The 13506-nt window shown below is 38.1% G+C and overlaps 1 protein-coding gene across 1 annotated transcript in view; it reads left to right on the plus strand.

Moving 5' to 3' along the window:
- LOC106055937 (brain-specific angiogenesis inhibitor 1-associated protein 2-like protein 1) overlaps positions 1-13506 on the plus strand; it is a 59747-nt gene that overhangs the window by 29990 nt on the left and 16251 nt on the right. The window contains exon 6 of the mRNA XM_056020157.1: positions 512-643. Within this exon, the coding sequence (XP_055876132.1) occupies positions 512-643 (132 nt within the window). The remainder of the gene's footprint in view (positions 1-511; positions 644-13506) is intronic.

A 13506-nucleotide genomic window follows, 5' to 3' on the forward strand; every position in this document is an offset into this window, starting at 1 on the left:
TATCTACAACTGGACACTAGAAATCCTTTGTATATCTCTGTCCACACAAACAATATCTACAACTGGACACTAGAAACCCTTTGTATATCTCTGTCCACACATACAATATTTACAACTGGACACTAGAAACCTTTGTATATCTATGTCCACACAAACAAAATGAGAGTTATACACCACTGATTACTAGATCTATAGAAATCTGAATTAGCTAGAACGACTTTTTTTTCTTCTGAACTTTCTATGAATGAAATGACTTACAGAACATGTGGGTGACCTTTTAGTTGTTTAATTCATAAAACGTTAGGATGCAACAGATTACAGCAAGTTTTACATCTGCAGACAAAGTGGGTCAGCATTTTTGGGGAGAACTCTCCAGTGTTGTGAAGTTCAACAACGCTGACATCAGGCTGAGAAGTAAGAAGATATGTCATGAGAGGAAGGGGAGAGAGAGGGTGGGAGTGTAGGGGAGAGGTACCATATTATCTAATTGATTTATTTCTTGTATCGCCAGGCCGAACAACGAAAGTATCATCAAGGTCACAAAGAGGTCACTGGACCTTATACGAAAGCTGTTGCTGCCCTTGAGAAATTCAAGAAGAAAAATCAATCCAAAGGAATATTCGACGCAGAAAAAGAAGCACCCGTAAGTTTAGTGCCTGCTCGACTCAGTTTTGACCAGCCTTAGACTAAACATTTCCTAACTGCTCGACTCAGTTTTGTCCAGCCTTAGACTAAAGATTTCCTAACTGCTCGAGTCAGTTTTGACCAGCCTTAGACTAAACATTTCCTAACTGCTCGACTCAGTTTTGACCAGCCTTAGACTAAACATTTCCTAACTGCTCGAGTCAGTTTTGACCAGCCTTAGACTAAACATTTCCTAACTGCTCGAGTCAGTTTTGACCAGCCTTAGACTAAACATTTCCTAACTGCTCGACTCAGTTTTGACCAGCCTTAGACTAAACATTTCCTAACTGCTCGACTCAGTTTTGACCAGCCTTAGACTAAACATTTCCTAACTGCTCGACTCAGTTTTGACCAGCCTTAGACTAAACATTTCCTAACTGCTCGACTCAGTTTTGACCAGCCTTAGACTAAACATTTCCTAACTGCTCGACTCAGTTTTGACCAGCCTTAGACTAAACATTTCCTAACTGCTCGACTCAGTTTTGACCAGCCTTAGACTAAACATTTCCTAACTGCTCGAGTCAGTTTTGACCAGCCTTAGACTAAACATTTCCTAACTGCTCGACTCAGTTTTGACCAGCCTTAGACTAAACATTTCCTAACTGCTCGACTCAGTTTTGACCAGCCTTAGACTAAACATTTCCTAACTGCTCGACTCAGTTTTGACCAGCCTTAGACTAAACATTTCCTAACTGCTCGACTCAGTTTTGACCAGCCTTAGACTAAACATTTCCTAACTGCTCGACTCAGTTTTGACCAGCCTTAGACTAAACATTTCCTAACTGCTCGACTCAGTTTTGACCAGCCTTAGACTAAACATTTCCTAACTGCTCGACTCAGTTTTGACCAGCCTTTTACTAAACATTTCCTAACTGCTTAAGTCAGTTTTGTCGAGGCTTAGACTAAACATTTCCTAACTGCTTAAGTCAGTTTTGTCCAGCCTTAGACTAAACATTTCCTAACTGCTTAAGTCAGTTTTGTCCAGCCTTAGACTAAACATTTCCTAACTGCTTAAGTCAGTTTTGTCCAGCCTTAGACTAAACATTTCCTAACTGCTTAAGTCAGTTTTGTCGAGGCTTAGACTAAACATTTCCTAACTGCTTAAGTCAGTTTTGTCGAGGCTTAGACTAAACATTTCCTAACTGCTTAATTCAGTTTTGTCCAGCCTTAGACTAAACATTTCCTAACTGCTTAAGTCAGTTTTGTCCAGCCTTAGACTAAAGATTTCCTAACTGCTCGACTCAGTTTTGTCCAGCCTTAGACTAAACATTTCCTAACTGCTCGACTCAGTTTTGTCCAGCCTTAGACTAAACATTTCCTAACTGCTTAAGTCAGTTTTGTCCAGCCTTAGACTAAACATTTCCTAACTGCTTAAGTCAGTTTTGACCAGCCTTAGACTAAAGATTTCCTAACTGCTCGACTCAGTTTTGTCCAGCCTTAGACTAAACATTTCCTAACTGCTCGACTCAGTTTTGTCCAGCCTTAGACTAAACATTTCCTAACTGCTTAAGTCAGTTTTGTCCAGCCTTAGACTAAACATTTCCTAACTGCTTAAGTCAGTTTTGACCAGCCTTAGACTAAACATTTCCTAACTGCTTAAGTCAGTTTTGTCCAGCCTTAGACTAAACATTTCCTAACTGCTTAAGTCAGTTTTGACCAGCCTTAGACTAAACATTTCCTAACTGCTCGACTCAGTTTTGTCCAGCCTTAGACTAAACATTTCCTAACTGCTTAAGTCAGTTTTGTCCAGCCTTAGACTAAACATTTCCTAACTGCTTAAGTCAGTTTTGTCCAGCCTTAGACTAAACATTTCCTAATTGCTTAAGTCAGTTTTGTCCAGCCTTAGACTAAACATTTCCTAACTGCTTAAGTCAGTTTTGTCCAGCCTTAGACTAAACATTTCCTAATTGCTTAAGTCAGTTTTGTCCAGCCTTAGACTAAACATTTCCTAACTGCTTAAGTCAGTTTTGTCGAGGCTTAGACTAAACATTTCCTAACTGCTTAAGTCAGTTTTGTCGAGGCTTAGACTAAACATTTCCTAACTGCTTAAGTCAGTTTTGTCGAGGCTTAGACTAAACATTTCCTAACTGCTTAATTCAGTTTTGTCGAGGCTTAGACTAAACATTTCCTAACTGCTTAAGTCAGTTTTGTCCAGCCTTAGACTAAAGATTTCCTAACTGCTTAAGTCAGTTTTGTCCAGCCTTAGACTAAACATTTCCTAACTGCTTAAGTCAGTTTTGTCGAGGCTTAGACTAAACATTTCCTAACTGCTTAAGTCAGTTTTGTCGAGGCTTAGACTAAACATTTCCTAACTGCTTAAGTCAGTTTTGTCGAGCCTTAGACTAAACATTTCCTAACTGCTTAAGTCAGTTTTGTCCAGCCTTAGACTAAACATTTCCTAACTGCTTAAGTCAGTTTTGTCCAGCCTTAGACTAAACATTTCCTAACTGCTTAAGTCAGTTTTGTCCAGCCTTAGACTAAACATTTCCTAACTGCTTAAGTCAGTTTTGTCCAGCCTTAGACTAAACATTTCCTAACTGCTTAAGTCAGTTTTGACCAGCCTTAGACTAAACATTTCCTAACTGCTCGACTCAGTTTTGTCCAGCCTTAGACTAAACATTTCCTAACTGCTTAAGTCAGTTTTGTCGAGGCTTAGACTAAACATTTCCTAACTGCTTAAGTCAGTTTTGTCGAGGCTTAGACTAAACATTTCCTAACTGCTTAAGTCAGTTTTGTCGAGGCTTAGACTAAACATTTCCTAACTGCTTAAGTCAGTTTTGTCCAGCCTTAGACTAAACATTTCCTAACTGCTTAATTCAGTTTTGTCGAGGCTTAGACTAAACATTTCCTAACTGCTTAAGTCAGTTTTGTCGAGGCTTAGACTAAAGATTTCCTAACTGCTTAATTCAGTTTTGTCGAGGCTTAGACTAAACATTTCCTAACTGCTTAAGTCAGTTTTGTCGAGGCTTAGACTAAACATTTCCTAACTGCTTAAGTCAGTTTTGTCGAGGCTTAGACTAAACATTTACTAACTGCTTAAGTCAGTTTTGTCGAGGCTTAGACTAAACATTTCCTAACTGCTTAAGTCAGTTTTGTCGAGGCTTAGACTAAACATTTCCTAACTGCTTAAGTCAGTTTTGTCGAGGCTTAGACTAAACATTTCCTAACTGCTTAAGTCAGTTTTGTCGAGGCTTAGACTAAACATTTCCTAACTGCTTAAGTCAGTTTTGTCGAGGCTTAGACTAAACATTTCCTAACTGCTTAAGTCAGTTTTGTCGAGGCTTAGACTAAACATTTCCTAACTGCTTAAGTCAGTTTTGACCAGCCTTTTACTAAACATTTCCTAACTGCTTAAGTCAGTTTTGACCAGCCTTTTACTAAACATTTCCTAACTGCTTAAGTCAGTTTTGTCCAGCCTTAGACTAAACATTTCCTAACTGCTTAAGTCAGTTTTGTCCAGCCTTAGACTAAACATTTCCTAACTGCTCGACTCAGTTTTGTCCAGCCCTAGACTAAACATTTCCTAACTGCTTAAGTCAGTTTTGTCCAGCCTTAGACTAAACATTTCCTAACTGCTTAAGTCAGTTTTGTCCAGCCTTAGACTAAACATTTCCTAACTGCTTAAGTCAGTTTTGTCCAGCCTTAGACTAAACATTTCCTAACTGCTTAAGTCAGTTTTGTCCAGCCTTAGACTAAACATTTCCTAACTGCTTAAGTCAGTTTTGTCCAGCCTTAGACTAAACATTTCCTAACTGCTTAAGTCAGTTTTGTCCAGCCTTAGACTAAACATTTCCTAACTGCTTAAGTCAGTTTTGTGGAGGCTTAGACTAAACATTTTCTAACTGCTTAAGTCAGTTTTGTCGAGGCTTAGACTAAACATTTCCTAACTGCTTAAGTCAGTTTTGTCGAGGCTTAGACTAAACATTTCCTAACTGCTTAAGTCAGTTTTGTCCAGCCTTAGACTAAACATTTCCTAACTGCTTAATTCAGTTTTGTCGAGGCTTAGACTAAACATTTCCTAACTGCTTAAGTCAGTTTTGTCGAGGCTTAGACTAAAGATTTCCTAACTGCTTAATTCAGTTTTGTCGAGGCTTAGACTAAACATTTCCTAACTGCTTAAGTCAGTTTTGTCGAGGCTTAGACTAAACATTTCCTAACTGCTTAAGTCAGTTTTGTCGAGGCTTAGACTAAACCTTTCCTAACTGCTTAAGTCAGTTTTGTCGAGGCTTAGACTAAACATTTCCTAACTGCTTAAGTCAGTTTTGTCCAGCCTTAGACTAAACATTTCCTAACTGCTTAAGTCAGTTTTGTCCAGCCTTAGACTAAACATTTCCTAACTGCTTAAGTCAGTTTTGTCCAGCCTTAGACTAAACATTTCCTAACTGCTTAAGTCAGTTTTGACCAGCCTTAGACTAAACATTTCCTAACTGCTCGACTCAGTTTTGTCCAGCCTTAGACTAAACATTTCCTAACTGCTCAAGTCAGTTTTGTCGAGGCTTAGACTAAACATTTCCTAACTGCTTAAGTCAGTTTTGTCGAGGCTTAGACTAAACATTTCCTAACTGCTTAAGTCAGTTTTGTCGAGGCTTAGACTAAACATTTCCTAACTGCTTAAGTCAGTTTTGTCCAGCCTTAGACTAAACATTTCCTAACTGCTTAATTCAGTTTTGTCGAGGCTTAGACTAAACATTTCCTAACTGCTTAAGTCAGTTTTGTCGAGGCTTAGACTAAAGATTTCCTAACTGCTTAATTCAGTTTTGTCGAGGCTTAGACTAAACATTTCCTAACTGCTTAAGTCAGTTTTGTCGAGGCTTAGACTAAACATTTCCTAACTGCTTAAGTCAGTTTTGTCGAGGCTTAGACTAAAGATTTCCTAACTGCTTAATTCAGTTTTGTCGAGGCTTAGACTAAACATTTCCTAACTGCTAAAGTCAGTTTTGTCGAGGCTTAGACTAAACATTTCCTAACTGCTTAAGTCAGTTTTGTCGAGGCTTAGACTAAACATTTACTAACTGCTTAAGTCAGTTTTGTCGAGGCTTAGACTAAACATTTCCTAACTGCTTAAGTCAGTTTTGTCGAGGCTTAGACTAAACATTTCCTAAATGCTTAAGTCAGTTTTGTCGAGGCTTAGACTAAACATTTCCTAACTGCTTAAGTCAGTTTTGTCGAGGCTTAGACTAAACATTTCCTAACTGCTTAAGTCAGTTTTGTCGAGGCTTAGACTAAACATTTCCTAACTGCTTAAGTCAGTTTTGTCGAGGCTTAGACTAAACATTTCCTAACTGCTTAATTCAGTTTTGTCGAGGCTTAGACTAAACATTTCCTAACTGCTTAAGTCAGTTTTGTCCAGCCTTAGACTAAAGATTTCCTAACTGCTTAAGTCAGTTTTGTCCAGCCTTAGACTAAACATTTCCTAACTGCTTAAGTCAGTTTTGTCGAGGCTTAGACTAAACATTTCCTAACTGCTTAAGTCAGTTTTGTCGAGCCTTAGACTAAACATTTCCTAACTGCTTAAGTCAGTTTTGTCGAGGCTTAGACTAAACATTTCCTAACTGCTTAAGTCAGTTTTGACCAGCCTTTTACTAAACATTTCCTAACTGCTTAAGTCAGTTTTGACCAGCCTTTTACTAAACATTTCCTAACTGCTTAAGTCAGTTTTGTCCAGCCTTAGACTAAACATTTCCTAACTGCTTAAGTCAGTTTTGTCCAGCCTTAGACTAAACATTTCCTAACTGCTCGACTCAGTTTTGTCCAGCCCTAGACTAAACATTTCCTAACTGCTTAAGTCAGTTTTGTCCAGCCTTAGACTAAACATTTCCTAACTGCTTAAGTCAGTTTTGTCCAGCCTTAGACTAAACATTTCCTAACTGCTTAAGTCAGTTTTGTCCTGCCTTAGACTAAACATTTCCTAACTGCTTAAGTCAGTTTTGTCCAGCCTTAGACTAAACATTTCCTAACTGCTTAAGTCAGTTTTGTCCAGCCTTAGACTAAAGATTTCCTAACTGCTCGACTCAGTTTTGTCCAGCCTTAGACTAAACATTTCCTAACTGCTTAAGTCAGTTTTGTCCAGCCTTAGACTAAACATTTCCTAACTGCTTAAGTCAGTTTTGTCCAGCCTTAGACTAAACATTTCCTAACTGCTTAAGTCAGTTTTGTCCAGCCTTAGACTAAACATTTCCTAACTGCTTAAGTCAGTTTTGTCCAGCCTTAGACTAAACATTTCCTAACTGCTTAAGTCAGTTTTGTCGAGGCTTAGACTAAACATTTCCTAACTGCTTAAGTCAGTTTTGTCGAGGCTTAGACTAAACATTTCCTAACTGCTTAAGTCAGTTTTGTCGAGGCTTAGACTAAACATTTCCTAACTGCTTAAGTCAGTTTTGTCCAGCCTTAGACTAAACATTTCCTAACTGCTTAAGTCAGTTTTGTCGAGGCTTAGACTAAACATTTACTAACTGCTTAAGTCAGTTTTGTCGAGGCTTAGACTAAAGATTTCCTAACTGCTTAATTCAGTTTTGTCGAGGCTTAGACTAAACATTTCCTAACTGCTTAAGTCAGTTTTGTCGAGGCTTAGACTAAACATTTCCTAACTGCTTAAGTCAGTTTTGTCGAGGCTTAGACTAAACATTTACTAACTGCTTAAGTCAGTTTTGTCGAGGCTTAGACTAAACATTTCCTAACTGCTTAAGTCAGTTTTGTCGAGGCTTAGACTAAACATTTCCTAACTGCTTAAGTCAGTTTTGTCGAGGCTTAGACTAAACATTTCCTAACTGCTTAAGTCAGTTTTGTCGAGGCTTAGACTAAACATTTCCTAACTGCTTAAGTCAGTTTTGTCGAGGCTTAGACTAAACATTTCCTAACTGCTTAAGTCAGTTTTGTCGAGGCTTAGACTAAACATTTCCTAACTGCTTAAGTCAGTTTTGTCGAGGCTTAGACTAAACATTTCCTAACTGCTTAATTCAGTTTTGTCGAGGCTTAGACTAAACATTTCCTAACTGCTTAAGTCAGTTTTGTCCAGCTTTAGACTAAAGATTTCCTAACTGCTTAAGTCAGTTTTGTCCAGCCTTAGACTAAACATTTCCTAACTGCTTAAGTCAGTTTTGTCGAGGCTTAGACTAAACATTTCCTAACTGCTTAAGTCAGTTTTGTCGAGGCTTAGACTAAACATTTCCTAACTGCTTAAGTCAGTTTTGTCGAGCCTTAGACTAAACATTTCCTAACTGCTTAAGTCAGTTTTGTCGAGGCTTAGACTAAACATTTCCTAACTGCTTAAGTCAGTTTTGACCAGCCTTTTACTAAACATTTCCTAACTGCTTAAGTCAGTTTTGACCAGCCTTTTACTAAACATTTCCTAACTGCTTAAGTCAGTTTTGTCCAGCCTTAGACTAAACATTTCCTAACTGCTTAAGTCAGTTTTGTCCAGCCTTAGACTAAACATTTCCTAACTGCTCGACTCAGTTTTGTCCAGCCCTAGACTAAACATTTCCTAACTGCTTAAGTCAGTTTTGTCCAGCCTTAGACTAAACATTTCCTAACTGCTTAAGTCAGTTTTGTCCAGCCTTAGACTAAACATTTCCTAACTGATTAAGTCAGTTTTGTCCAGCCTTAGACTAAACATTTCCTAACTGCTTAAGTCAGTTTTGTCCAGCCTTAGACTAAACATTTCCTAACTGCTTAAGTCAGTTTTGTCCAGCCTTAGACTAAAGATTTCCTAACTGCTCGACTCAGTTTTGTCCAGCCTTAGACTAAACATTTCCTAACTGCTTAAGTCAGTTTTGTCCAGCCTTAGACTAAACATTTCCTAACTGCTTAAGTCAGTTTTGTCCAGCCTTAGACTAAACATTTCCTAACTGCTTAAGTCAGTTTTGTCCAGCCTTAGACTAAACATTTCCTAACTGCTTAAGTCAGTTTTGTCCAGCCTTAGACTAAACATTTCCTAACTGCTCGACTCAGTTTTGTCCAGCCTTAGACTAAACATTTCCTAACTGCTCGACTCAGTTTTGTCCAGCCTTAGACTAAACATTTCCTAACTGCTTAAGTCAGTTTTGTCCAGCCTTAGACTAAACATTTCCTAACTGCTTAAGTCAGTTTTGTCCAGCCTTAGACTAAACATTTCCTAACTGCTTAAGTCAGTTTTGTCCAGCCTTAGACTAAACATTTCCTAACTGCTTAAGTCAGTTTTGTCCAGCCTTAGACTAAACATTTCCTAACTGCTTAAGTCAGTTTTGTCGAGGCTTAGACTAAACATTTCCTAACTGCTTAAGTCAGTTTTGTCGAGGCTTAGACTAAACATTTCCTAACTGCTTAAGTCAGTTTTGTCGAGGCTTAGACTAAACATTTCCTAACTGCTTAAGTCAGTTTTGTCCAGCCTTAGACTAAACATTTCCTAACTGCTTAATTCAGTTTTGTCGAGGCTTAGACTAAACATTTCCTAACTGCTTAAGTCAGTTTTGTCGAGGCTTAGACTAAAGATTTCCTAACTGCTTAATTCAGTTTTGTCGAGGCTTAGACTAAACATTTCCTAACTGCTTAAGTCAGTTTTGTCGAGGCTTAGACTAAACATTTCCTAACTGCTTAAGTCAGTTTTGTCGAGGCTTAGACTAAACATTTACTAACTGCTTAAGTCAGTTTTGTCGAGGCTTAGACTAAACATTTCCTAACTGCTTAAGTCAGTTTTGTCGAGGCTTAGACTAAACATTTCCTAACTGCTTAAGTCAGTTTTGTCGAGGCTTAGACTAAACATTTCCTAACTGCTTAAGTCAGTTTTGTCGAGGCTTAGACTAAACATTTCCTAACTGCTTAAGTCAGTTTTGTCGAGGCTTAGACTAAACATTTCCTAACTGCTTAAGTCAGTTTTGTCGAGGCTTAGACTAAACATTTCCTAACTGCTTAAGTCAGTTTTGTCGAGGCTTAGACTAAACATTTCCTAACTGCTTAATTCAGTTTTGTCGAGGCTTAGACTAAACATTTCCTAACTGCTTAAGTCAGTTTTGTCCAGCTTTAGACTAAAGATTTCCTAACTGCTTAAGTCAGTTTTGTCCAGCCTTAGACTAAACATTTCCTAACTGCTTAAGTCAGTTTTGTCGAGGCTTAGACTAAACATTTCCTAACTGCTTAAGTCAGTTTTGTCGAGGCTTAGACTAAACATTTCCTAACTGCTTAAGTCAGTTTTGTCGAGCCTTAGACTAAACATTTCCTAACTGCTTAAGTCAGTTTTGTCGAGGCTTAGACTAAACATTTCCTAACTGCTTAAGTCAGTTTTGACCAGCCTTTTACTAAACATTTCCTAACTGCTTAAGTCAGTTTTGACCAGCCTTTTACTAAACATTTCCTAACTGCTTAAGTCAGTTTTGTCCAGCCTTAGACTAAACATTTCCTAACTGCTTAAGTCAGTTTTGTCCAGCCTTAGACTAAACATTTCCTAACTGCTCGACTCAGTTTTGTCCAGCCCTAGACTAAACATTTCCTAACTGCTTAAGTCAGTTTTGTCCAGCCTTAGACTAAACATTTCCTAACTGCTTAAGTCAGTTTTGTCCAGCCTTAGACTAAACATTTCCTAACTGCTTAAGTCAGTTTTGTCCAGCCTTAGACTAAACATTTCCTAACTGCTTAAGTCAGTTTTGTCCAGCCTTAGACTAAAGATTTCCTAACTGCTCGACTCAGTTTTGTCCAGCCTTAGACTAAACATTTCCTAACTGCTTAAGTCAGTTTTGTCCAGCCTTAGACTAAACATTTCCTAACTGCTTAAGTCAGTTTTGTCCAGCCTTAGACTAAACATTTCCTAACTGCTTAAGTCAGTTTTGTCCAGCCTTAGACTAAACATTTCCTAACTGCTTAAGTCAGTTTTGTCCAGCCTTAGACTAAACATTTCCTAACTGCTTAAGTCAGTTTTGTCGAGGCTTAGACTAAACATTTCCTAACTGCTTAAGTCAGTTTTGTCGAGGCTTAGACTAAACATTTCCTAACTGCTTAAGTCAGTTTTGTCGAGGCTTAGACTAAACATTTCCTAACTGCTTAAGTCAGTTTTGTCCAGCCTTAGACTAAACATTTCCTAACTGCTTAATTCAGTTTTGTCGAGGCTTAGACTAAACATTTCCTAACTGCTTAAGTCAGTTTTGTCGAGGCTTAGACTAAAGATTTCCTAACTGCTTAATTCAGTTTTGTCGAGGCTTAGACTAAACATTTCCTAACTGCTTAAGTCAGTTTTGTCGAGGCTTAGACTAAACATTTCCTAACTGCTTAAGTCAGTTTTGTCGAGGCTTAGACTAAACATTTCCTAACTGCTTAAGTCAGTTTTGTCGAGGCTTAGACTAAACATTTCCTAACTGCTTAAGTCAGTTTTGTCGAGGCTTAGACTAAACATTTCCTAACTGCTTAAGTCAGTTTTGTCGAGGCTTAGACTAAACATTTCCTAACTGCTTAAGTCAGTTTTGTCGAGGCTTAGACTAAACATTTCCTAACTGCTTAAGTCAGTTTTGTCGAGGCTTAGACTAAACATTTCCTAACTGCTTAAGTCAGTTTTGTCGAGGCTTAGACTAAACATTTCCTAACTGCTTAAGTCAGTTTTGTCGAGGCTTAGACTAAACATTTCCTAACTGCTTAATTCAGTTTTGTCGAAGCTTAGACTAAACATTTCCTAACTGCTTAAGTCAGTTTTGTCCAGCCTTAGACTAAAGATTTCCTAACTGCTTAAGTCAGTTTTGTCCAGCCTTAGACTAAACATTTCCTAACTGCTTAAGTCAGTTTTGTCGAGGCTTAGACTAAACATTTCCTAACTGCTTAAGTCAGTTTTGTCGAGGCCTTAGACTAAACATTTCCTAACTGCTTAAGTCAGTTTTGTCGAGCCTTAGACTAAACATTTCCTAACTGCTTAAGTCAGTTTTGTCGAGGCTTAGACTAAACATTTCCTAACTGCTTAAGTCAGTTTTGACCAGCCTTTTACTAAACATTTCCTAACTGCTTAAGTCAGTTTTGACCAGCCTTTTACTAAACATTTCCTAACTGCTTAAGTCAGTTTTGTCCAGCCTTAGACTAAACATTTCCTAACTGCTTAAGTCAGTTTTGTCCAGCCTTAGACTAAACATTTCCTAACTGCTCGACTCAGTTTTGTCCAGCCTTAGACTAAACATTTCCTAACTGCTCGACTCAGTTTTGTCCAGCCTTAGACTAAACATTTCCTTACTGCTTAAGTCAGTTTTGTCCAGCCTTAGACTAAACATTTCCTAACTGCTTAAGTCAGTTTTGTCCAGCCTTAGACTAAACATTTCCTAACTGCTTAAGTCAGTTTTGTCCAGCCTTAGACTAAACATTTCCTAACTGCTTAAGTCAGTTTTGACCAGCCTTAGACTAAACATTTCCTAACTGCTCGACTCAGTTTTGACCAGCCTTTTACTAAACATTTCCTAACTTCTCGACTCAGTTTTGTCCAGCCTTAGACTAAACATTTCCTAACTTCTTAAGTCAGTTTTGTCCAGCCTTAGACTAAACATTTCCTAACTGCTTAAGTCAGTTTTGTCGAGGCTTAGACTAAACATTTCCTAACTGCTTAATTCAGTTTTGTCCAGCCTTAGACTAAACATTTCCTAACTGCTTAAGTCAGTTTTGACCAGCCTTAGACTAAACATTTCCTAACTGCTTAAGTCAGTTTTGTCCAGCCTTAGACTAAACATTTCCTAACTGCTTAAGTCAGTTTTGTCCAGCCTTAGACTAAACATTTCCTAACTGCTTAAGTCAGTTTTGTCGAGGCTTAGACTAAACATTTCCTAACTGCTTAAGTCAGTTTTGTCGAGGCTTAGACTAAACATTTCCTAACTGCTTAAGTCAGTTTTGTCGAGGCTTAGACTAAACATTTCCTAACTGCTTAAGTCAGTTTTGTCGAGGCTTAGACTAAACATTTCCTAACTGCTTAATTCAGTTTTGTCGAGGCTTAGACTAAACATTTCCTAACTGCTTAAGTCAGTTTTGTCGAGGCTTAGACTTAACATTTCCTAACTGCTTAATTCAGTTTTGTCCAGCCTTAGACTAAACATTTCCTAACTGCTTAAGTCAGTTTTGTCGAGGCTTAGACTAAACATTTCCTAACTGCTTAAGTCAGTTTTGTCGAGGCTTAGACTAAACATTTCCTAACTGCTTTATTCAGTTTTGTCCAGCCTTAGACTAAACATTTCCTAACTGCTTAATTCAGTTTTGTCGAGGCTTAGACTAAACATTTCCTAACTGCTTAAGTCAGTTTTGTCGAGGCTTAGACTAAACATTTCCTAACTGCTTAATTCAGTTTTGTCCAGCCTTAGACTAAACATTTCCTAACTGCTTAAGTCAGTTTTGTCCAGCCTTAGACTAAACATTTCCTAACTGCTTAAGTCAGTTTTGTCCAGCCTTAGACTAAACATTTCCTAACTGCTCGACTCAGTTTTGTCCAGGCTTAGACTAAACATTTCCTAACTGCTTAAGTCAGTTTTGTCGAGGCTTAGACTAAACATTTCCTAACTGCTTAAGTCAGTTTTGTCCAGCCTTAGACTAAACATTTCCTAACTGCTTAAGTCAGTTTTGTCGAGGCTTAGACTAAACATTTCCTAACTGCTTAAGTCAGTTTTGACCAGCCTTAGACTAAACATTTCCTAACTGCTTAAGTCAGTTTTGTCCAGCCTTAGACTAAACATTTCCTAACTGCTTAAGTCAGTTTTGACCAGCCTTAGACTAAACATTTCCTAACTGCTTAAGTCAGTTTTGTCCAGCCTTAGACTAAACATTTCCTAACTGCTTAAGTCAGTTTTGACCAGCCTTAGACTAAACATTTCCTAACTGCTTAAATCAGTTTTGTCGAGG

This window comes from Biomphalaria glabrata, chromosome 2 (assembly GCF_947242115.1).
Source record: "Biomphalaria glabrata chromosome 2, xgBioGlab47.1, whole genome shotgun sequence".
Taxonomy (NCBI): Eukaryota; Metazoa; Mollusca; class Gastropoda; family Planorbidae; genus Biomphalaria; species Biomphalaria glabrata.